At 43.3% G+C, this 26,727-nt stretch overlaps 1 protein-coding gene across 1 annotated transcript in view; it reads left to right on the top strand.

Annotated features, from left to right (window-relative positions):
* gria1a (glutamate receptor, ionotropic, AMPA 1a) overlaps positions 1-26,727 on the top strand; it is an 88,473-nt gene that overhangs the window by 41,534 nt on the left and 20,212 nt on the right. Inside the window, exons 6-11 of the mRNA XM_060885345.1 lie at positions 9,844-10,002; positions 10,680-10,847; positions 12,102-12,206; positions 12,694-12,804; positions 15,461-15,667; positions 16,590-17,014. Of these exons, the coding sequence (XP_060741328.1) occupies positions 9,844-10,002; positions 10,680-10,847; positions 12,102-12,206; positions 12,694-12,804; positions 15,461-15,667; positions 16,590-17,014 (1,175 nt within the window). The remainder of the gene's footprint in view (positions 1-9,843; positions 10,003-10,679; positions 10,848-12,101; positions 12,207-12,693; positions 12,805-15,460; positions 15,668-16,589; positions 17,015-26,727) is intronic.

Below are 26,727 nucleotides of genomic sequence, written 5' to 3'. Positions count from 1 at the left end.
TCATTTATTGCAAAGTATATTCTCAGTGTCATCTCAGTGTCAATTAAATCTAATTTATACTATAACAAGTATTTTTTTTTTTATTTTGAAGTGTAGCTATACTGCAATGACAAGGTAACCTTTGACAATTTAATTGATATGTACATTCACTTTGATGTCCATGTGTGAGGCAACTGTCATTCATTCCTTGAAATCTAAGTCATAGAACCCATTCAACTCTGCCTGATATAAAAGAACAATGTGAAAAGTCAAAGGCACTGAAAGAAGGAATTATGCTATTACTGTGGCAGGCCTTCAAACAATAGCCCCGTTCACACTGCAGGTAAAAGTGACCCAAATCTGATTTTTTTGGGGTCAAGTGACCAGGTCAGACTTCTTCAGGAGTAGTGTGAACACTCAAATCTAGCCCAGATCTGATTTTTTCAAATCAGATTGAGACCACTTCCATATGTGGTCCTGAATCAGACCCAAATCTGATTTTTTCCAATGTGGCCGCAGTGTGAACATCCAAGGCGGATTTGATGCGACATTTACGTCAATCTACATCGACATTCGTCACAATTATGCGCCGGCGAGTAAGCACACAAACATGACTACGCCTACAAAATGGATCAAATAATCAAAAGTTGCCCTCGACATCTGAAAATTTTCAAAACACTGCGTCTCTGTGGTTCACTACGCTATTTGGATCTGTGCTGCCATTACACAAACATTTAGAAAGAAAAGCGAAAATGCTTACTTCCTCAATAACCTTTATTTGTTGACTACCACCAACTTTAGCGCAACGGCGTGCTGCGTATGACGTCATTGTTATTGTTCGTATGCGCATGCGGGTCAGTTCGAAACAGCAAACAGTTCATACTGGTATCTGATATAGGCCACATTTTAAAAGGTAATATGAACAGCCAAATAAAAAAATCAGATCTGAGCAAAATATCCGAATTGAGCATTAAGACTTGCAGTGTGAACGGGGCTAATGTTGCACAGCCCTCTGTCAAGGTTTCACCCTCCACACCTTGCTCCAGTTCTAGAGATTGAGTCCAGAACAGCTTTTTAGACTGCACCCCACTACCCTAACATCCCTTGAATGTTCAGGCCCTGGATGGAGGACCAATCACCTTCCATGCCGTCTCTATGTACAAAGAGCTCATCTTTCTACACAAATCTGCCTACAACACCCAGACCTCATGGAAGAAATGGGAAATCACATATTGGTCAATGTGCTGTCACACCAATGTCGTTGTATCTTCAACCTCTACTGAAAGACCAGAGACCCACTATCGGTCCTTCTAAAGACTTTGTACACTTTGAACAATTGCACAATTTGTTGGATCAGAGTCAGGTGTATGACCAACTAGTTATACTAAACATGTTCTCATGATCATCAATTGCATATGTAGGTTGAACACAGTCATTAACTTAAACAGAAACAGCTGTGTATGAGGCTAAAAACTGGATGAAGAACAGCCAAATTCTGCTATGTCACAGGTGATACAGCATGGGAAGACTGAGCACAGCAACAAGACAAAGGCAAATATTTAAATTCATTTATAAAAGCATTCAATCTGTTTTGAAGATGGGGAAGATGAAAGACACGTGTCATCAGCAAAGAATCTCCCCCACCCTAGAAACATGGTAAGCGACACAACTAATTCAGTAAACATAGGAACAGGGGTGCAGTTGAAATATTTGGTTCCCTTTCGAGGAAACTCTACGCTGCGTCAGGGCTGACGCTATGGGAATGCTTCTTTGAGGAAGTTGTGTCTGAAGCTCTGTGTGCACATGCCATTTAATGGCTCGGAAAGGACACGTGAAGAAAGTGCCAGCAAGTCCATATAAGGGCATCTATGTCACGCTGTTCCAGCATTCTTTGCATTCAGGAAGCGCTCTATGTATGTGTGTTGTTTGTCACTGTCTGTCAAGTGCAGGGAGAGAAAAAAATCTATATTTTAGGGAAAGCTAGGCGAGGGACATAAAATATGTTACAGTCCAAGCATTTTAAGAAGTGTGTGCATCCGTGCCCCCGCTTTATTTCGGGGGACGACACATACTCTCTTTGTGTTGTTTGTTTGGGAGAGGAGCATGCGCGGTCGGCTCTCCATGCTCGAGGCTCTCCATGTTGCTAGTTGCCACGGAGAGGCACCTGTGGCTCAATCTAACTGACATAAAGGATAAGGATAAAACCTTTCTCCTGGAAGCCCCGGTTTCACCTCAGGGTCTGTTCGCCGACTCAGTGAATACTGTCGTCGACAGACACCAGGAGGTGAAACGCCAGTCGGCAGCGTTCAGGGAGTTTCTCCCTCGCCGCGGCGAGCAGCCTGGGCCATCATCCAGCTGCTCCCTGCCCCCTTCTAGTTCACTCAGGGTAGTGAAAAAAATTAGCGTGGTGGCCCGTGCCACCCCGTCTAAGACTAGGGAGGCCTGTCAGCGTGCCTGGGTACAGACCGGTCAGGTGAGAGGGGACCTTAGGTCCGTCATTTTAGCCAGGCGAGTCACGAAGGAGTCCTGATGCCCGAGGGCTAGGGTTCCTAGGAGCATCCTATTCAGGAACGCTCCCCCTACTGCCCACCCCGCCACCTCCACCGTTTCGGGGTCAGTAGGGTCTGTGCCTGTTCTCCTTCCTTGCACGGATCTCCCTGGGTTAGCACCTGACAGTGCGCTGTTTCAGGGCACCTGGGAGGTCAGTGCCAGGTTGACACCACTGTCAGCCAGGCAGGGTGTCTCAGTGGGTCATGGATACTGTGAGAAAAGGGTACAGGATCCAGTTTTCCTCCCGTCCACCATGCTTCCAGGGTGTGTTGCCCACGATTGTGGGCGGGCACTAGGCGGTGTTCCTCCAAGAAGAACTCCTCTCGCTTCTGAGGAAAGGGGCCATAGAGCATGTTCCCCTCCCAGAGCGGGACTCCGGCTTATACAGCCGATATTTTGTTGTTCCCAAGAAGGACAGGGGGCTGCGTCCAATTTTGGACCTGCGGGCTCTGAACTGTACATTGAAGACATACAAGTTCAAGATGCTCACGCTCAAGCTTATTGTGTCCCAGATCAGGTCCAACGACTGGTTTGTGACGATTGACCAAAAAAAGACACCTATTTTCACATAGGCATTCTGCCAGAGCACAGGAGGTTTCTCAGGTTCGCTTTCAGGGGCGAAGCATACCAGTATTGTGCCCTCCCTTTTGGCCTAGCCCTTTCACTGCGTACGTTCACAAAGTGCATGGACGCTGCCCTGGCACTGTTGCGTCTCCAGGGCATCCGTGTACTGAATTACCTGGACGACTGGCTCATTCTGGCCCAGTCAGAGGCTATGGCGGCCAGTAATCGAGATGCTGTGCTTGCCCACATGAGGTCTTTAGGCCTCAGGCTGAACCCAGGAAAGTGTGTGCTTTCTCCATCTCAGAGAACCACCTTTCTGGGAGTAGTTTGGGACTCCACCAGGATGTGGGCACATCTGTCTCCCTCTCGAGTGGCTTCCATCTTGTCAGCAGTGAAAGCTATTCGGCTAGGCCGAGGCCTCTCTGTTGCCGAGGCACAGAGGGTGCTTGGCCTCATGTCAGCAGCAGCCAATGTTATCCCTTTGGGTCTGCTTCACATGAGGCCATTCCAGCTCTGGCTCAGGGGTGTGGGCTTTCATCCCCACAGACATCCCCTCAGGGTTATAAGGGTTACGTGCCATGGACTTTGTACCCCTCTTATGTGGAGGAGACCCCGGTTCCTGGACCTGGGTCCCACTCTAGGGGAGTGTCACCGTCGCAGGACTCTTTGGACGGACGCCTTGCTGTCGGGTTGGGGAGCGGCCTTGGATGGCCGCTCGGCCCAGGGTCTATGGGAGGGCCCCTATCTCTCATGGCACATAAATTGCCTGGAGATGAGGGCTGTGTTTCTAGTGTTGAGGCACTTTCTCCCACACCTCAGAGGCTGCCATGTCTTAGTACGGACAGACAGCACTGCAGTGGTGTCATATATCAATCATCAAGGCAGGTGCTGAGGCCCGGGGAGTGGCGTCTCCACCCCCCACGTGGTGGAGCAAATTTGGCAGATTTTGCTCCTCCGAGGCGAACAGATCCACTTTATGCTGCCGACCCACTGTATGCTGTGGTTCTCCCTCTCTCATCCAGCCCCATTGGGCCTGGATGCCTTGGTATGGACGTGGCCGAGGCTCCGTCTGTACGCCTTTCCCCCGGTAGCTCTGCTCCCGCAAGTCCTAGCCAGAGTGCACCATGATCGAGTCAACCTTCTCCTGGTTGCCCCTCGTTGGCCCTCTCGAGTTTGATTCATGGACCTGATCTCCCTCCTGAACGGCACTCCATGGGAAGTTCCTGTCAGGAGGGATCTCCTCTCTCAGGTGCAGGGGGCAATCCTACACCCCCGCCCCAAGATGTGGAAGCTTTGGGTCTGGCCCTTGAGGGGGACCAGTTCCTAGAGGCAGGCCTCTCATCTGAGGTTGCAGAGACTCTGCTGAATGCTAGGGCTCCCTCCACTAGGAAGCTGTATGCCCTGAAGTGGAGGCTTTTTTGCCTCTGGTCGGTACAGTGCTGGAGTTCCTGCAGTCTTGCTTTTCTCGGGGCCTGTCTCCATCTACTTTAAAGGTGTATGTGGCCGCCATCACCACGAACCATGAGCCTGTCCTTGGGGCCTCCTTGGGTAGGCACCCTCTGGTCTCTCGCTTTCTGCGTGGTGTCAGGCGGTTGAGGCCTTCCTGTAGACCATGCCTTCCCTCCTGGGACATCTCTGTGGTCATGGAGGGGCTGCTGGAAGCCCCCTTTGAGCCCATGGAGTCAGCCTCTGAGAAATTTTTGACCCTGAAATTGGCTCTGCTTCTAGCATTGGCATCTCTCAAAAGAGTCATTTGCAGGCTTTGTCGATCGCCCCCCCTTCCTAGAATTTTCCCCTGGCATGTCCAAGGCTATTCTGCACCCCAGGGCAGGATATATCCCTAAGGTGCCCAGGATGGCGGGTTGTCCAGTCATTCTGCAGGCCTACTGTCCCCCACCCCATGAGTCGGCGGAACAGGCGAGGCTGCATTTGCTTTGCCCAGTAAGGGCCTTGAGGGGTTATGTCCACTGCTTTAGCTTGTGGAATAACTCCTCCGCCCTTTTTGTCTGTTTTGGGGGCCGGAATAGGGGTAATCCGGTTTCCAAACAGCGCCTGGTGCACTGGGTAGTGGAGGCCATTGAGGTGCGTAGTCTTGCTTAGCCTCTAGGCATCAGAGCCCACTCTACTAGGGGTATTGCCTCATCCAGTGCCTTGGCCAGGGGTGTCCCCCTTGAAGATATTTGTGCTGCGGCAGGATGGTCCTCTGACCTGGACTTGGACCCCACTCCGGGGTCGCAGGTCCTGCAGGGCCTTTAATGTTCTGTTTCCAGACTGCTCGTGCTCTCTCGCGGCCTCTGGCGCAGTCATCGACTGGTGCATGGCGGCATGGGTATTGCCGTTCCCATAGCGTTAGCCCTGACGCAGCGTCGAGTTTCCTTGAAAGGGACCTACACCAGGTTACGTATGTAACCCAGTTCCCTGAGAAGGGAACGAGACTCTGCGTCGCTGGCCACGCCCATCCTCTCGCGCTTCCTTCAGACAAATTGAAGCTGGAGCACGTGTGACGTAGATGCCCTTATATGGACTTGCTGGCGCGTAGTCACTTCGTCACATGTCCTTTCCGAGCTACTAAATGGCGTGTGTGCACACAGAGCTTCAGACACAACTTCCTCAAAGAAGGATTCCCATAGCGACAGCCCTAATGCAGAGTCTCGTTCCCTTCTCAGGGAACCGGGTTACATACGTAACCTGGTGTAGTTATAGCAGGAGGCAGGTTGTTTGAAGAAAGGCTAGAGGTTGAAAGAATAATGAGTGTCTGCAGGCAGCAATGAAGGATGGTGGAGGTTCCTCACAAATATGAGGTTACATTTCTGCAAATGGAGTTTTAGATTTGGTCAGGATTAATGGTGTTCTCAATGCTAAGAAATACAGACATATAATTATCCATGCAATACTATCAGGGAGGCATCTGATTTACCCCAAATTTATTCTGCAGCAGGACAACAATCCCAAACAGACAGCCAATGTCATTAAGAACTATCTTAAGTGTAGAGAAGAGCAAAGAGTCCTGGAAGTGATGGTTTTATTTGGACTTTTCTTCTTTTAATTTACATTTCATTTTGTTAATTGACCACAATAAACTATTAACACTTTTATTTTTGACAGCATTTTTACTTTACAGTATTTTTTCACACTTGCCTTGCTCCTGTGAGAGAGCACACTGTCTAGGATGATGGTGCTGAAGCAGCACTGTCCCTTCATCACCACAGCAATAGGAGTGAAAAATCTGTTGATTGTTGATTGATGGTGGGGTGCGCTCCGTCGTCACAGTAGTCCACCCTCAGCTCCGAGTCTACTGCCACTGAGCATTGGCCCCACAGGGCGTACTTCCTTGAGAGAGCATCTGTGTAAAGATTGTCACAGCACTGATGCCCATTGTCAGGTCAACTCAGTCTCTCTACCAGGTCATCAGTGTGGGTTAGTTGGTAACTATGGAACTCTGACACCTGATTTAGCTACCTAAAGTCATTGCACAGATGTAATCTGCCATCAGGTTTGGGAATGACTACAGTGGCACTGCACCAGGGGCTTTGGGGTACTGGTAGGGCACCAAATATCCACTGTTAAAAATAAGATATTTCAGCGCTATATCAGGTTTAGATTTGGGCATAGAACTTAAAATGAGATAATAAGTCAAACATACATTCAACTTATCACTGAAAGTTTAAATAAACACATCTAGTTCCTATTTGAATTGCAATAGGACATTAATATGCCAAAATCTAACAATATGAAACATACTCTTCAGGAAGATGTTCTGTTATTCTCTCAGGGGTGTCACAAAATATTTTTTGAAATAATAATAATAATGATAATAGTAATGTAATGTCACCACCTGCACTCTCTGGAATATTGAGCACTTCTGGGTTTCTCAGTACACATCCGGTTTCATGAACATATAAGCCATGCTAACGCTGTTCTATGGCGCAAAGTATTGTCGGTTTATTTGCTTACTGAGCTGTTCATTGTTCTCCATTGCATTTTGCCATTGTGTATGAACTTTGCTCTGTTATTTTGAATTACCTGTGTTTTGGATTTGCTTTTTGTTGGATTTGTGTTTATTTGATGGTTTCTGATCTTTTGCCAGTTTTTTCCACTTTGCATTTCACGCACTGTTTTGGATTTTTGCTTGACTGTTGTTTAAAACACACTACACATGGATTATTCCATTCATTACTAGTGTTAATTACTGTATGGAATCTGCCCCAGTAATTGTAACCTATAAGTGCAGGTAGATGGAGCTGTTTTTTCAGGACAGGAGGCGCAGTGGTTCTCATCTTGGCCACAGTATAAGCAGAGTTGCAACCATAGATGGCATTGGTACTTTTCCAGGGTGACTTGCTTCCTAGCTGGCTGCATGGGCTTCGAGTGGCTGGGAGTGGGGACACCACTCTTGAACATGGTGAACTGGCGTGTTTAGATGTTTAGGAAGCTGGTTTCCAAGGAGGTTGTCCAAGCAGGTGGCTAAGGTGGGACATAGGCCATGGAGGATTACATTAAAAAAGCCTCATGATTTTACTTTGTTGATAAAAATGACAGTGGGCTAAGGACCTGCATTGATTATGATGGACTCAACACAATTACAATCTGATACATCTACCTGTTCTGATTACTGTTACTTCTGGTACCCTCGGCCCTGGGGATTAATTAATAACTTAATCTGGATATGAGAGAGGGACAAGTGGAAGACATTATCAGGTCACTACAAATACTTAGTGATTCTGTACAACCTGACAAACTCACCGGTGGTTTTTCAATTGTAAACGAGGTTGAAACCCATGGTATGACATATGAATCCCACATTAACCATGTTGAAATGCGAATTTCAACAGAGCACCAAAGCCTTTCTGAGCTACCTCGTCAGCAACCAGGGGATGGAAATGGACTTAAGTGAAGTGAAAGCAGTAACTCTGTTGCCAATCCTGTCAAGTATGAAGGACAATGGTTTCTTGGCTTTGCATACTTTTACTGATGGTTCATTCATAATTATAGTTCCATGGCTACACCTCTTACAGCCTTGATACATGGAAAGCCTAAGAAGCTCTTTTGGTCAGAGATGGCCCAAAGAGCTTTTAAGCAGCTTATGCAGAGCTTCACTACAATTCCCATTCTACATTACCCTAACCCCAATCTCTCTTTTTATGGTGGAAGTTGACACCTCCTGCTGTGGAATAGGAGCTGTCCTGTCCCAAAGACATGGAACCCCCATGAAACTATTCCTCTTTGCATTCTTCTCCAGAAAACTCACCCTGGCTAAAGCAAATTACGATGTAACCGTGAACTGCTTTCAATAAAGAAAGCACTTGAGAAGTGGAGACACTGGTTGGATGGAGCCTGCTGCCCATTCCAGGTTATATCTGACCACAAGAATCTGCAATTTAACAAGAATGCCAAATCCTTGAACCCCCGCCAAGCCAAGTGTGTGCTATTGTTCCTCTGTTTTAGCGTTACAGTCATGTATTGACCAGGCACCCAAAATGGTAAAGCAGATGCCCTCTCCTGATTCCATGACCCCTGAAACAAAGATGTCCGCAAACCCATCATGCCCCCTTCTCTTATAATAGCTCCTATATGCTGGGATATTGTGGAAGAGATTCAGCATGCTCAATTCTATGAAGCTCTAACAGTGAGTGCCCATCCACTTGACAATATGTACCTACCAGTCTCTGACAGAGAACTATCCAGGGGTGCACACCTTTCCCAGCTCTGGTCACCCAGGCACTCACGGAACAACTAGGTTAGTCCAGAATGTCTTTTTGATGGCCTTTATGGGCGGTATTAATGGGATATTTTGAGTCCTGCTTTAACTGCACACAGTCTAGAACCTCTCCACAATTGCCTGCTGGCCTTCCTGCTGACCATGGTCCGACATTGCAGTGGATTTTGTGACTGACCTCCCCTGTTCTCATAGTCACACCACAGTTCTAGTAGCAGTTGATCGATTCTAAGGCCTGCAATTTATTACCCCTGAAGGTCCTACCTACTGTGATGAAGACAGTTAAGGCATTGTTTGAATTTTTTTTGAAGCCTCACATCGTGTTACCATCCACAATCCAAATGGCCACAAAGAGCATTTAAACTAAGTGGAGTGGTTGTTTACAAGCACACTGCAGCCAAAAACAAAACAGATGGAGCAAATACCTCCCATGTATGGATGCCCAAAACTTGCTGGCCCAGTCATCCACTGGCCTTACCTCCTCCTCCAGTGTGTCCACAGGTACCAGCCCCCTCATTCCCATAGTCATGGTAACATTAAACGTTCCAGCAGTTGATGACTGGTTCAAGAGAAGTAAAGAAGGATAGAAAAAATTTCATGTACAGATCATAGAGCTATCCACCACAAACAAATTCAGGCCAATCCCCAAAGGTGATACCACCCGCAATATTTCAGCCTGGTCAGATAGTGTGGCTCACTTAAAGAAACTCTGACTGCCTCAGACTGCCATGTAAAAAAACATGTCTTATCTGACAAAATATCATATCTACCTGTCACCAATGCCAAAAACTTTTGTTTAAAAAACATGTATCTGCATGTTTGAGCATATTAAATGTATGTTTTTTTTTCATAATCAACACCAATAATTTTGGTGAGCACTGCATATATAAAAATTGCAATGCATGTTGATTTTTGTATTTGAGGTTGCTTTCTTATTTTTGAATTCTTTCAGGCTTAATGATCCACTGAATTTAACTGTTTAAATTATTACATACTGATTTAACTATACATTTTGGGACATTGCTCTCTTCTAGGGCTTTATGGACATTGACCTGACTGAATTTAAGAAAGGTGAGGCTAATGTGACGGGCTTCCAGCTTGTAAACTATGTGGATCCAGTTGTCAGCAGAATTGTTCAGCAGTGGATTGACTTTGACAATAAAGACTCCAGAGTACCAAAGAAAGGACTGAAGGTAAGCAATCTGTGTCCATGTACCATGCCACACAATTTCCTGTTCTCATTAACAAGTATGGAGAATCTCTCAGACATGAAGAGTGAATAATTTGTCAAAGTGAAATTATGTCAATTATAACACTAAGGAAAGGAAGTTATCTCAAAATTCCATTTTCCTTTCATTTTATTTACTTAAATACTGAAATAACAGAAAACAAATCTCAGTTTAGAATGGTTCTATTAAATAAAGTAAATGAGAAGTTGATTAAGAGAGAAAGAAAACAAATACAACATTAATACATTTTTAATCCAAATGTGTTCCTGGGGGTTTCAGCCGCAGGATTCCATCATCTCACCATCACTGCCCAGGATTGATTCCTGGGCAGGGAACCAACCCAGACACTGAGGGGTTTACTCTTAGTGCCCATCTGAAGCCCAGATGTGTCAGGAAGGGCACGCAGTGTAAGACCTGTGCCAAATTAAATGTATGTGGATTGGATGAGCCGCTTTTGTGACCTCAAACAGGGCCAATGGACAGCAATATTTATAATTTTACAAAATAAATCACAAATAAATAGTTTCATTACTTGGGATATTTTCTTCTGAGAAGACCATCACACCATTCTATATAATACACATAATTACATAAAGGTTTGTGCATTATAGTCTGTTATTGTTCTCTTGATTTGTTTCCAGTACACTGGAGCTCTCACTTATGATGGCGTTAAAGTGATGTCTACAGCTTTTCAGAATCTCCGCAGGCAGAGGATTGACATATCACGGCGTGGCAATGCTGGTGAATGCCTTGCAAACCCACCAGCCCCCTGGGGTCAAGGCATTGACATTCAGAGAGCTTTGCAGCAGGTACACTACTTTAAGAGACAAATATTCTTGCTAATATATGCACATACACATAGAAAGAGAAAAATACATACAAACTCAGAGATACATGAATATATTCTCAGAGGTTTGAATAAATTATATAAAACAATATCCACCTCTATTTTCTTTTATAATATGCATGTTGATTAGTCAGTGATCATGTCACAATCAAATGTAACAGAGCAAATAGTATACAATTAAACAAATTTGTAGAGAGAAAATGAACCTACAGTACAGTAGAGCCTACATACATTTACGTAACTGTGCTGGTAGAGATTTAAAAATGTGTGATAAAAAATATGGCCACGCCAAATGTATTTGGACTCCTGACCATCACATATTATGTTTTTGATAGAATAATCTCCATTTTGGAAAGACTTTCCTCTAGATAACATGACTGTGGGCCATTAAACCATAAGCAAATTTGTAAGTTTGGGCACTAATGTCATACAAGGAGGCCATCTTAAATTATCCAAAAAGTATTCAGGCTTAAAGTCACCATTCAAGTTCTTCTACCTTACTTTTGGCAAAACAGGTCATCATCAATTTGTGCCCAGGTGCATTGCCATGGTGGTTTGGCCTCCTTAGTTACAGCAAATGACACAGTAATCCAGTAATGCCACAGCATAAAAGACAAGCCTATATAATTTTTTGCTGTTATCTTTGTGGAATCAGTGTGGGGAATACCAATATACATTTTATACATTCATGACTTTTGGCAGATGCCCTTATACAGAGCAACTTACATTTTATCTCACTTTACACAACTAATCAAGAGATCAGGAAACCTTCCGATCAACACCTTAACCACTATTTTACCACATCCCCAACCAATATATTGGTGTGAGGGTCAGGTCTCCACGGGCTTTTGGCAATATTGTGTACAAAAACAAAATAAATGATTTGGCAGGCATTATGATACATGGTCTGTGAAAAAAAGTTTATTTTACTAGGGGGAAACAATCTGCAACTCAATAAGCTCTCTTCATACAGAATATAAATTAAATATTGAATTTGCAACTGCAGGTGTATTTCCTGTCATAAATATATATATTTTTGTTTGAGGAAGTCCCCAGATCTGTGCTGTAATCAGTGTTGAAGACATACTGTGTCAGATGTGACTAATGGAGTTGAGGCCATCTTCTCAGACACCTGTCACTGAGCCTAGTGTTCATTTGGGATGTAATGTTTTATATCATTGTCTAACTATAGCAGGCTCTTGTGGTTCTGTCTTAGGTTCGGATTGAAGGTGTAACAGGACACATCCAGTTTAATGAGAAAGGCCGGCGAATAAACTACACCATCAGTGTAATGGAGCTGAAGGCAACAGGGCCAAAGAAAGTAAGTGCAGACATTTTAAGCATAAAATGTAACAGGTATCACAGAAAACAGACATAAAATTATCATGTGTTTTTTTTAAGCTATAGATTATATACAGAGGTGTGAAAAAGTGTTGGTGATTTTCCAGATTTTTTATTTTTTGCATGTTTTTCACACTTTAATAAGGGGGCCAACACTTTTTTAACACTGTATTGATTTGACAAGAGGACAGCTAGGTGTCTGTCTGTAGTATAAAATGAAATTGTTACAGAATGGTACTGACATGCATCTGCCATCTAGGTACTTGGTTCAAAATAACATTTGCAGAAATATCTACATATCCTGCTGATTTATATAAAGCATTCCTAGGGTTACAAGTTTTATTTGTTCAGTTTATTACCATGTTTGAGAGTGTACTAAATTAATCACTTAAATTACAAGTAAATTGTTTCTTATGGGACATTTTGAAGGATTTATTGTAGCACTCATCACTTTTCTTTGGTTTCAGGTAGGATACTTTAATGAGGATGAGAAATTTGTGAGCACAGCAGCCTACATCTCTGGAAGTAATGACACCTATGGATTTCACAACCGCACATACATCGTCACAACCATCTTGGTATGGTATTAGAATAGGTCGGCTTTTTTTAGCTTAATTTAAATAATAATTTAGAACCTATGGCATGGTGTTATAGATTAAAAACATTCAATTTGCAATAAATGTTATTTTATGTTTGTAAATATTAATGATGTGATGTCATTTTTATCTTATTTTTAAAGTCCCAAAGTCCCAAATGAATTCCCAGCAGACCTCAGAAATAAATTTTTGCTCTCCTGGATGGAAGTTATATATTGTGTTTTAGTAACACAATGCAAACTTTTATTATTTGGTTTGTTTCCCACAGGGTTTTGTCTGGGGGTATACTTCACCATAAGAGATTTTTGTTAAGAGGTTAATCTATGAATAAATTTGCATTCTTGCAAACACTTTTGTGCTCCAGTAAGATTTTAATAATAAACTCACCAGTTTTTTGGATATCAATTTTGATGACATGGCAAAAAAGCTCAAACCCACAAAAGATTTAACATGGTTCACAAATGGCCAAAACAAGGCTTTTTTTAAAAAAGCATTTTTAAAAAAGAAAAACTGTTTTTACTAATTTAACTAGTTTTTAACTAATTTATTAAAAAAAATTACTGAATGAGGACATGGGATTGATCAGCTCTCCCTGCATCCCTGTAGGCAAACCTGGCATCCTGAAATTGGACATTTAATTTTCCTGTGCCTTGAGAAAAAACACATTATAATGCCTATGGAGGACCATAGGCAGGCAGCCAGGTTTTATCCTTGCAGCCTGTTATTGTCAGCACTTCTTTTCACACTTCTCAGTTCACGGCACTCACTTCCGGTTTCGACGGCCATCTTGGATTTTACTTTGGGGCGGCGGCCATTTAATGAGACCTGGCACTATATAAGGACGCTGCCCACACATAGTTCTTTGCCCGATGGTCTTCTGAGTCTGCCTTGTGCTACTGTTAAGTCATCCCGCCATTGTTCCTGGTCCTGCTCTGCCTGGCTTTGTTTCTGCCTGTTCCGGGTCCCTGATTCTGCCTGCCCTGTGATACTTCTGGGTGGTTTGACCCTGCCTGTTTTTCTAGTTGCTGTTTCCTGCCTGGCCTGTACTGCTCAGTTTTTGGTTTTGGATGTTTGGACTTTTTATCGCCCTGTTTTCTGCCTGCCCTATATTGCCTTGATTGCCTGTGTTTTGCATTATTGGACTGTCTGTAATATCGAACTGTGCATCCCCTGTTTTAAGCCAGCTCATATTAAAAACTCTTGATTTAAAATCTGGTCTGTGTCTTGCATTTGGGTCCTTGCCTGCCATTCCTGACAGTTATGAAGATGAAAATTAAGTTAACTACAATTAGCCAAAAAAATTAAAATCAATGGTGTATTTGGAGCACACGGTTTGTTTATACTTTTCTTTTTAAGTTAAAAAGAATATGCAGCAAAAAGATTCTAACAGTCCCTTGGGTTGGGACAGAATGATTAGATCATTCCATGGGAGGCAGACCTAGGACATCTCAAAGGAAATTTTATTTTTGGCTCATATGCAAGTTTAGTTTTCAGCTGCTTTTTAATTGATGGTGCACACAGATACCTGTGAATGGCACAGCTCCATTCACTGGACTGGATCTCATGCTCCCTTTTAAGCGAGATCAATTAATGGGCTGGAGACATGAAAAAAACGACTATAATTGCCAGCCAGGTCCAGGAACTGTCTCGCCTCCACTTTGGCACAGGTCTTGGGCAGGCGGCAATCATTGTCTTATCACTTTGAGGACACGCCTGCCTATGGCCCTAGCAGAAACTGTACTTTTGCACCTAATTGATCAAGCAGTTAACCGTTGCCAGACCTTGGGTATGTGTCAAATGTTGACACTGCATGAACTACTCTAATGTCCATACAAAATATGACTGACCTGACTGCTTTGGCAACCTAAATCAACTAATCTGGAGCAGTCACTGTGGGACTCTATTATTCTTATATCAATTCCTTGAGCATTGAGCTCACCCCAAATCACCTGATTTTTAATCCTCAACTAGATGGTCAGGACAACAGCATACCACCACCCATGAGGCTGTGTCTTTGTGGTGCTCCATCAGAATTGTTTGACCAGGTAGAGGAAAGAACACATTGGAAAACTCCACCTGCAACCTTTATGATTTGGGATGGAGAGGGATGGTAACCCTGCCAATATCCATTCTCCTTGCTCACTAGTTGACCATCCCAGTCTTAAGAGTGCAACATTTGTCCTAATTCAATCACTCTCACTTTTACTTGGGTGTGCCTCAGGGTCATGTAGCATGATTGCTCAAAGGGGAATCCAAGAGACCCAGCAGGGAGGAGGTCCTAGTCAAGTGGTTAAGATGTTGAAATATTGACCAGATGGTCAAGAGTTTGAATCCCATGTACACCAAGCTGCCTTTGCTTGACTCCTGGGCAAGCCCTTTAACCCTTAATTGCTTAGTTGTAAAAAATAAATAAAATAAAAATAGAGATGGTGTAAATATAAAATGTAAATAGGTGGAGCAGGGCCATCCATACTGTCTGTGTTTTCCTAAGAGCTGACATTGACAGCCATGGCTACGCCTCCCTATTGAGTGCTGCATGCATTTCCCACTGCCATTCCCTAATGTAGAACCCATCCTGCTTTGTTAATCATATTATTGTGTTGATGCCATTAATGGTACCCAATTTTCCCATTTACAGGAATCTCCATATGTTATGCTGAAGAAGAATCATGACAAACTTGTAGGAAATGATAAGTATGAAGGTTATTGTGTGGAGCTGGCAGCAGAAATAGCTAAACATGTAGGATACGAATACAAACTCAAGATTGTTTCCGATGGGAAGTATGGAGCCAGGGATCCAGAGACTAAGATGTGGAATGGGATGGTTGGGGAACTGGTTTACGGAGTAAGTATTTCATGTTTTTAATTAGCACCATTTATTGTTAATAATTTCATTCACTGCCCTGGCATTAAATAAGTAATATTCATCACCATAATTATTGTGATTAGAAGACTGTTACACATCTGTTATGGCTAGGATAATTTTATGACATGGACAAAAAATTCTTTCTTTATTTTTTCAATTGCATTGACTCAGTTGAATGAGCTCCCTTTTTAAGTGTTATGAAGGACAGACCTGGAAGAGAGGTTAGAAAAGGTTCTCAGAAAATCAGTCTCAACACTGTCTTTGTCCATATTCTTTGCATCAGTATATGGCTTTTTAAAATTTGTGGCCCATAAGAAACGAATTTAGAATGAAGAAAATTATTTCATTACGGCTCTATTTTGCACTGAAGGGGTACATTTGTCATTTTGTTTTAAATTAATATAACATTTAGTTAAATAAGAAAATCAAACTGGCTCAGCCACATTTGAAGATTGTGAAATTCTTGATATGCGTACATGTGATAACATCACAATAATTGAATTCTGTATTAATGAAACACGTATTTAATTATTACGACAGCCATTGTTGTCTTCACAGAATGTCTAAACTTCTCTAAACTTCTAAATGTCTGTTAAATTGAACCCAAAGCTTAATATTAGCAGACAACATTGAATGGCAATAGTAATATTTAAATTAATAATATAATAAATGCAATTATTTATTAAAAACTTTATTTTATCATATTGTTTGTCAGTATTTCCTTAAATCAATAAGCTTATATATGTCATTCTTAACACTGTTATCTATTTTTTTTTAATTGTAGTTCACACCCTCTTATGGATTATTGCATAATTTGTAAATGAAAAAATCAATGGATATGTTATTTTTATTGCAATTCTGAATCACCTTATTTTAAGCTACTGAACCTTCTTGTCCTCAGAAAGCTGATGTTGCAGTGGCACCACTGACCATTACATTGGTAAGAGAGGAAGTCATTGACTTCTCCAAACCCTTCATGAGCCTGGGCATTTCAATTATGATCAAGAAGCCCACCAAGTCCAAACCAGGAGTTTTCTCTTTTCTTGACCCGCTGGCCTATGAGATTTGGATGTGTATTGTCTTTGCCTACATTGGCGTGAGTGTGGTGCTCTTTCTGGTCAGTCGCTTCAGCCCATATGAGTGGCATGCTGAGGACTGTGAGGAAATCAGAGAGACCAATACCAACCAAGCTGGATCCTTGTCAAGCCAAAATGCACAGAATCAGGCCCAACAGAACCAGGAGCAGACCAATGAATTTGGCATCTTCAATAGCCTATGGTTCTCACTAGGAGCTTTCATGCAGCAAGGCTGTGACATTTCACCCAGGTATGAGGTTTCTGATCATTACTAGGCTAGTTTGTGTGCATTTAATTGTTGGTAAAGTGTTCATGAATGAATGCATGTGAAATTATATTATATTTAGCTGATATCAGGCCCTTATTTATGAATGTTGATGAATGCCATCACCCATAAATCACATTACACATTACAGCTGATTCATGTTTGGTGATCCCACAATCACAGCACCAGAAACTGGGAAAACATTGAGAGAACTGTTTTCCATAGGTATGATGTAAGGCTTATTTTTATCATAGCACTGCTAGTTTTGTCATTTCAGAAATAAAAGTTTCAAAAGTGTTGTATGTGATACATGAAAGAGCATGGGAGTGTTTCCGGGCCCTTACAATTCAAATTGAATTAGCATGGGTAAAATTGGACTTATAAAGTGAAAGTCTCTAATAGGGAAAAGAGAGTTGAAACACAGCCTTTAATAGTAGGGAATGATCTCTGAAGAACCTTAGTTTTTTGTCAGTATTGCCATATGGGTTGGTACGATCTAAGATGGTTTCTTATCAGTGGACAATGTCTTTTATGGCTAATTACATATTCTAATACACCATTTCATCCAACTATTAGACAAATAAGTATTTTGTGCTTTATAAATTGAGTAATCACCAGTGGTTAAGCTTGCTTAGTGATATTTTTCAGCAGTTGGTGCTCTGCATAAGTCATTTAATCAATGTAATATTGATTTCTGTTTTTTGCTTGTGTCAGCCTAATTACAAGAGTAATAAATGGTCAATATGTGATGGGATGTCAAAATTGATCATGGAAATTTGAGTTAATCTTTTTTCTTTCTCACATGCCTCACTTTGTTTCAGCTTCAAGGATTTTGACATTCACATCAGTACATCTTGACACAAAGGAAAAGTAGCCAATATATGCCTCTCCTTCTTGAGGGATCTCTGAGTTGCAATAAGAATTGATTGTGAAGTCTTTCTATTGGAACTGAAATGTCAGCAGTTGGCAGGAGGTTAAGAGGACTTTAATCACATTGTTGTTTTTTCCTGTTGTGACCTATTTGCCAGCAAGTGGAACCAGCAGTTGTGTAGTGATAATGACTTTTTTTAGTACAGTCTGTCAGGAATACGTGTTGTGACCGTCACAGACTGCTGTTGTGACATCAACATATCATCACATTTTAGCAAGAGTACTGTTTTAGAGATGGGGAGTATAAACACCCATAGGCTGTAAGGTGAGGGATACAATGCAATGTTAACACTTGATCTGGAATCAGCCCTTTGCCAGGTGCTATTTATTTGCTTCAAAAGCACTGTTGACCATCAGAGATGCTCAAATGTCAGGGCTGTCAGTCATGCCCCCTCCCCAGCATGCCACATTCCCCATTTTCCCTTATCAATCCACACATATAGTGTCTCCCTTTACTTTAATCTTAGTATGCACAATTAAACTAAGCTTTTTGCTATTACAAACCAGCCTTTGTCCTATAGACACACTTCATTTGCACTCATTACATTTCATTTATTTTTTTATATATCTTTATTTTTATTAGACCTTCCAGTGAACAACATGATGTAATCTAATATTTCCATTAATTATTATGCTCATCAGCTCCGTCTGTGCTCTACTACTATGCTGGACCTTGCTTTATACAATTCACCTGCTTTTTTTCTAAAAAAACAAAAATTCTTTGTATCCTTTATGTGTTCTCTTTTGCAAAGCTCCCTGGCATCTTTTTTTGCTTGTAAAACTATTGAACCCTGAGTTGTCAGAGGAGAATTTCTCCCTCTCATTACATCGCTGTTACATTCATGATAGCTCTTTCTGGGAATTTTCATATACACACTGTGGTGCATCAAACCCAAAGCACCTGCAAAAACTGCCAAGCAGTGCTGACATGGATGAGGTTTTAATATAAAGGATCTCTTTGTTTTTGTGCATGTACTGTTTTCTCTCCTCTAACATCTAGCCACAAACAATTTGCACTCCTAAGCACAGCCATTGAAAGTAATTAAGGCATGTATTATGTATTTTGCCACACTGTCTCACTTAGTCAATTAATAATTCGGGAACAATTTTTTCTTATTATTATTCTAATCGTATCTATAAACCATATAGGCCATATGGGCTCCAGTCTTCAGTTGATCAAAAGAAATCATTAAATGATAGAAGAAAGGGAAAAAGAATAAACATTCTTGACCAAGTACATTACCTTATTCATGCCAATGTCACAGGATGGATGGGTGAGAGCACAGAGGGGGCATATATTACATTTTCAGTATGGCATATATTAGCTAGGGATTCTAAATAAACCTTGCATTCTGGTAAAATTAGCAATGAATTTTCTCTTCTTAATGTTTCACATTTAGCATTTATTGCTTTATTCTTGTTTATTTATGTTGTTGTAATTTTTTCATAGTGTAAGCACCTGTAAAGTAGGGGTATGGATGACAGCATTGAACTGTGTCAATTTTGTTGCCCTGCATGTTTATTTGCTGCAGTTGCTTTAATGTACATGAATGCTTTGCAGTTTTGAACATCTGATATGATGTGGGACTGTGTGCATCATCCAATCAAGTTTGTTGTTTGAGTCAATTGGATGCATCTGCCAATGAATGCAGGGGGGCGGGAGAGAACGAAGGAAGCCCGGGAAGGGGAGAGATTTTTTTTTGTTTTGAGGAAGTGCGCACGAGGGGCGAGCTGGAAAAGAAACCATATAAAAAAAGTGAATTGTTTGACAACGAAAAGGAGTTCTAATATTTTTTATTGACTCTAAAAAAAAAACTGAGGGGTGCCGGTCGTTAACATCGAGGTCTCACCGGTGAACAGCGGATGGTTTTCGTACCTGGTAGCTTATGCTAATAACACTTAGCTACCCGAGTTAGCTACACGAGTTCGCGCATCGCGTTGAACACGGATTGTGAGCCACGTTTGGTGAGCTGGAGTTTCGCGGGCTAAAGGATACCACGAGACATCGCTTCGGCCGTGAGGACGGACATTTTGTGAAGCAGAGGATCGGAAAGTAGTGAGTGATAAGCTCAAAAAATAGCTATTGAACTGTTCATCTTGGTGAGTTTTATAACGTGCACCAACGGGCCCCAACAACAACTATTACATTTGTTGTTTATTTGATATCCAAAGGCATTGTTTTACATGACCCTTTTTTTTTTTATTTCATTTGAAGTCATTGAAGTCATTGACATTGATGCTGCAGTCTGATTATTGCAGTAAATGAGTAATAAACTCTTATTTGTTTCTATGTTATTATAACTGGGTGTAGTGGCAACTCATTCCCACACACACGCACACACACGCACACGCACACCTACACACACGAATGCATACACGCGCACGCACACCAAGTTTAGGACATTGTACGGTTACTGTATTTTCATGTTCTGGTGACATACATAACGCACTGCTCACTATCAGTAAGTGTAGTAATCACCAGTGGAGGCACCGCGCTACTGGATGTTAATGGAGTTTCTTCGTTAATCACCACAAATACTAATTCCGGGCTTTAGAGTAATTCTACATAAGTACAGGGAGATCAGCCAGTTCACCACTTCACCGCTGAGAATCCAGGCTCCTGCTGCGCCATTTCTATACATGTTGTAGATTAACCCTGAAAAAGGGGTTACAATAGCATTCAGTATATGCTACATAATCTTTGTCTTAGTGGGCCTCAAATTTTCCATAAGCAAGATTGCATAATCCAATTCTGATTCTATCACCCTTGAATTTAAGAACTTCTCAAAAGCAAATTGCTGTCTTACTTTATTTGAATAATATATACAAATATGTTCTGTAACAAATGAAACATGACTAAAATCACAAGTGCAATGTGCCTGTCTTGATGTGGATGCTGAAAATTATTTGAATTTTATTTGTAGTTTTTTTTTTTTTACATTTGTAACAATGACCACCATTATATCATTGTTTCTTACCATAATACAAATAGCAATTATTTAAGTGTAAGAGTAGAGTGAAATCAATAACAACAACATTGATCATCAGCTCATCTTTAAGCAAAAATATTCTTAGCTTTTCAGGAACAGGTGTGAATCCCAAAATGCAACAACCGATTAACTACATGTGTTTTAGTGTGTCAGATTAACTCCATTTTTAAACTGAATGCAATAGCATTCATTTCCATTCATTGTGTGACTGTACAATATGTACTGTATATAGTGCTACCATTTTGAGACACAGAGCTAGAAATTAAAATCAGTGGTAAGAATATAACAATCTAAATGTGAAAGTTATCTCTAAAAATCTATAAACCTAACAGTAATGTTATCCTGGCGCTGCCCAAGTGGCAGCCTGTTGCAGCAGCTCCCGTTAAGTTTGTACTCTTTTTATTTATTTTATAGTGTTCATGCACTTTGTGTTCTTTTCTTTTTTAGTTTATGTGTGTGTAACTGTAAACTGCACAATGGACATCAACAAAGTCACCAAGTTTGCTCTATTTTCCTGCTTTTTTGGACTTTGTTTACAGTCGCATCTGGAAACTCTGTTCACAGCCGTGGTCCTATTGTTTACACCAGGGATCAGCTGTTAGCGTTCCGCAACACGGTGATGTTACTACAGGAGAAACCGGAGAAACCGGAGAAACCATTCCCCGTGAGCTAAGAAGGAGAAGACAGGGGAACCGTGTTGGGGCTCTGTGTCGCACTAAAAGGAGACATTACCAAATCTCCCATCCATCGTAATGGGAAATGTGAGATCTTTACCCAACAAGATGGATGAGCTAGCGGCTCTTACCCGGCATCAGAGGGAATTCCGTGGCTCTGGATGGATTTCAACTACTGCGCGCGGACAGAATGATGGAAAGCGGTAAGAGGAAGGGAGGATGACTGGCAGTTTTTGTGAATAATAGATGGTGTAAATCTGGTCACATCACTATCTGCTGTAAGGACATTGAGCTGTTAGCCGTTAGCATGAGGCCGTACTATCTGCCCAGGGAATTCTCGCATGTTATCGCGATAGCTGCGTATATTCCCCCCTCTGCTGACGGTGAATCGGCATGTGATGTCCTGCATTCTGTTGTTAACAGACTGTTAACACAAAGCCCAAATGCCCTTCTCATTATCTCTGGAGATTTCAATCATGCCCTTCCATCCTCCACTCTGCCCACATTCACCCAATATGTTTCGTGCCACACCAGAGACAATAAAACACTGGATTTATTTTATGCAAACTCAAAGGAGGCTTAAACTTCAGCACCCCTTCCCCCTTGGGAAGATCGGATCACAACCTGGTTTATCTCCAACCTGTGTACAAACCCATTCTATGCAGGCAACCAGCTGCCTCCCGCACAGAGAGGACATGGTCTGATGATACCAGTGAGGCACTGAAGGTCTGTTTTGAAATAACTATGTGGGAGAAATTGTGTAATCCTCATGGGAAGGATATTGACAATCTAACAGATTGTAGTACGGCGTCCACAAGGGAAATGAGCCGGCGTCAGGAACAGGCTGAAGGGACGCGCACACCGCGCTCCCTTACCTAGTATCCTGTTAGCCAACGTCCAGTCTCTGGAAAACAAGCTCGATGACCTCCGGGCAATGGTCAAGTTCCAGAGGGACATTCGGGACTGCAACTTTCTCTGCTTCACTGAGACATGGCTGAACCCAGCGGTACCGGACCACGCCATCCAGCCGGCCAAGTTTTTCTCGGTTCATCGCATGGACAGAACACTGGAGTCGGGGAAGTCAAGAGGCGGTGGAGTGTGTCTGATGGTGAACAACCACTGGTGCGACAGCGCGAGCATCGTTCCTCATACACGCTCCTGCACACCAAATCTGGAGCTATTGACCATCAAATGTCAGCCCTTCTATCTACCTCGGGAATTCAGCTCGGTCATAGTCAGTGCCGTTTATATTCCACCTCAAGCAGACACGGACACTGCAGTATGGGACTTACATGAGACACTAACGCTACACCAAACACAGCATCAGGACGCTGCACTCATTGTGGTGGGAGATTTTAACAGTGCCAACCTCAAACGCGCACTACCGAACTTTCAGCAGCACATCATGTGCCCCACCAGGGGCGAAATGACACTGGACCACTGCTACACACCGTTCAAAAACAGCTACAAGGCACAGTCACGTCCACAGTTTGGGAAATCGGACCTTGCCGCCATCTTCCTCATACCTTTTTACAAACAAAGGCTGAAACAGGAAGCTCCAGTTCAGAGGGAGGTTGCGCGCTGGACTGACTAATCGGTGGCCGCTCTGCAGGACGTTCTGGATGACGCAGACTGGGACATGTTCAGGTGCAGCTCTGATGATGTCAACATGTTTACGGAAGCGGTTGTGGGATTCGTAGGGAAACTAGCTGATGATATGGTGCAGAAAACCACCGTACCATCAGAACGTTTCCCAACCAGAAGCTGTGGGTGGATAAAAGCATCCACAACGCTCTGAGATCGCGCTCCACTGCCTACAACACGGGGCTCGCAACCGGGGACATGGAGGAGTACAAGGCTGCATCTTACAGTGTGCGCAGAGTGGTGAAGGAAGCCAAGCGGCGCTACGGGACGAAACTAGAGTCAAAACTCACAGTTCCAACAGGGTGGCTCTAGCAGCCTGTGGCAGGGACTAAGGAACATTACGGACTATAAAACACCTGCTTCTAGAATGGGGAATGCGGACGCTTCTCTGGCAGACGAGCTAAACACATTTTACGCTCGTTTCGAGGCTGCAGCTAACCATGCTAGCGACGCTAGCTTTACAAACAGCATGCACGCTGAGAGAGCTGGAGAGGTAAACACCTTCACCATCTCAGAGCATGACGTGAGGAGGGCATTCAGGAGAGTGAATACCAGGAAGGCAGCAGGACCAGATGGCATCACAGGTCGGGTTCTGAAAGCCTAAGCCTGACCAGCTAGCACCGGTGTTCACTGAGATATTCAACCTCTCACTGGAACAGTCTGTTGTCCCCTCATGCTTCAAGCAGTCCACCATTGTTCCTGTCCCGAAGAAACCCCAGCCCGCCTGCCTCAACGACTACCGCCCTGTAGCTCTGACCTCAGTAGTGATGAGGTGCTTCGAGAGACTTGTCAGAGACTTCATCACTGCATCACTACCAGACACACTTGATCCACTACAGTTCGCGTACCGCCAGAACCGCTCTACTGAGGACGCCATTGCTCATCTTCTCCACAACATGATGAGCCACCAGAAAAGGGAATTATGTGAAAATGCTGTTTGTGGACTACAGTTCAGCGTTTAACACCATAATTCCCTCCAAACTCACCTCTAAGTGATCTCCAACTTCCTGACAGACAGACCACAAGCTGCACGGGTGGGCAAACACACATCATCCACTCTCACTCTCAGCACTGGAGCCCCCCAGGGTTGTGTTCTGAGCCCCCTTCTCAGACACTTATGACTGTGTGGCCACTTCCAACTCCACCAACATCATCAAGTTTGCTAACAACACTGTTGTGGTGGGCCTGATCTCCAACAACGACGAGACAGCCTACCTACAGGAAACTAAAAACCTGGAGAGATGGTGCCAAGAGAACAATCTTCTCCTGAATGTCAGCAAGACTAAGGAGTGGACTTCAGCACAAAGCAGGAGCGGTCATACCAACCTCTAAACATCAACGGGACCCCAGTAGAGAGAGTGGACAGTTTCCGGTACCTAGGTGTTCAGATCACACAGGACCTGTCTGAAGAACCCTGGTGAAGAAGGCCCGGCAGCGTCTGTACCATCTGAGACACTTGAGGGACTTCAGACTACCCTCTCAGGTGCTAAAGACCTTCTACACCTGCACCATTGAGAGCGTCCTGACGGGTAGCATCACTTCCTTTGACTGGTTCGTATATATATATATATATATATATATATATATATATATATATATATGTGTGTGTGTGTGTGTGTGTGTGTGTGTGTGTGTGTGTGTGTGTGTGTGTGTGTGTGTGTGTGTGTTTTATTATTCTTATACCGGACAGTTGCATAAAGCATTTCACTGCATATCGTACCCTGTATGTACGTGTATGTGACAAATAAAATTTTATTTGATTTTGATTTGATTTGATTTCATATTACTGACTATATCAACTTCTGTGTGAAGAATACTATACCTACCAGGACTGTACGGTGTTTTCCCAACAACAAACCATGGATCAACCCTGATATAAAGACTCTCCTCAAAGAGAAGAAGAGGGTTTTTAAATGAGGAAACAAGGAAGAGCTGAAAACTGTCCAGAGAGAACTGAGAAAGAAGATCAGGGAAGGAAAAGCATGCTACAGGAGGAAGATGGAAGATCAGCTGCAGCAGAACAGTGTCAGTGGTGTGTGGAAGGGGCTCAAAACCATCACTTGTCCTCAAAAAGGAGCCCAGCTCTCAGGCTGAGGGTGACCAGAAGTGGGTGAATGATCTCAATCTATTCTTTAACAGATTTGATCAGCCACCCTCCCCTGCCCCATCCAGTCCCATCTGCTACAACCCCCCTCCTCTGCTTCCACAGCAATCTGCTCCAGCCCCACCTCTCTCTGCACTGCTATCAGCTCACAGCCTACACACAACACACCTAACTCCCCCTCCCTGCCAATTCCCTCCAGCTCCCACTCCAACCAATACACACTGCCCCTTACAGAAGCCCAGGTGAGAATGGAGCTCAGGAAGATCAAAGCGAGGAAGGCTACGAGTCCAGACGGCATCAGCTCCAGGCTCCTTAAGACCAGACCAGACCAGCTGTGTGGCATACTGCTGTACATTTTTGACCTGAGCCTGAAGCTGGGGAAGGTGCCACAGCTATGGAAAACATCCTGTGTGGTGCCTGTACCAAAGACGTCGCGCCCAAAAGACCTTGGGGACTACCGACCAGTAGCACTGACCTCGCATCTGATGAAGACATTGGAGAGGCTAGTGCTAACTCATCTGCGACCTCTGGTGAGCCCATCAATGGATCCACTTCAGTTTGCCTACCAACCTGGTATTGGAGTGGACCTCCTGAATCGGGCTATTTCGCACCTGAAAAAGGCTGGGAGCACAGTGAGAGTCATGTTTTTTGACTTCTCCAGTGCTTTTAACACCATCCAACCTGTGCTCCTGTGGGATAAGACGGTGTACATGGGAGTGGACCATCATCTGTGTACTTGGATATTGGACTACCTCACAGACCGACCACAGTATGTGAGGACTTGTGATTGTGAGTCTGTCATGGCTGTCTGCAACACTGGACCCCCGGAGGGAACGGTTCTGGCTCCGTTCCTCTTCACCATCTACACTGCAGACTTCATGTTCAGCTCAGCAACCTGTCACCTACAGAAGTTCTCTGATGACTCTGCCATTGTCGGTCTGATCACGGATGATGATGACTGGGAGTACAGAGGACTGATCCAGAACTTTGTGGACTGGTGCCAATGGAGCTGCCTCCAGTTAAATGCTGGGAAAACCAAAGAACTGGTGGTGGATTTCCGTAGGCACAAACAAAATTCATTATTACCACCAGTGAACATTCAGGGAAAGGACATTGTGAGAGTGGACTCTTACAAATACCTGGGTGTTCATCTGAACAGCAAACTGGACTGGAAAGACAATACTGAGGCAATACTACAAGAAAGGGCAGAGCAGACTCTTTCTGCTGAGGAGACTAAGGTCTTTTGGAGTGCAGGGAGAGCTACTGAAGACCTTTTTTGACTCTGTGGTGGCCTCAGCCATATTCTATGGTGTGGTATGCTGGTGCAGCAGCATCTCTACTGCAGAAAGAAAGAGA

The sequence above is a fragment of the Tachysurus vachellii genome, chromosome 13 (genome assembly GCF_030014155.1).
Source record: "Tachysurus vachellii isolate PV-2020 chromosome 13, HZAU_Pvac_v1, whole genome shotgun sequence".
NCBI classification, from domain to species: Eukaryota; Metazoa; Chordata; class Actinopteri; order Siluriformes; family Bagridae; genus Tachysurus; species Tachysurus vachellii.
This window is presented reverse-complemented; position numbering and strand designations above follow the sequence as displayed.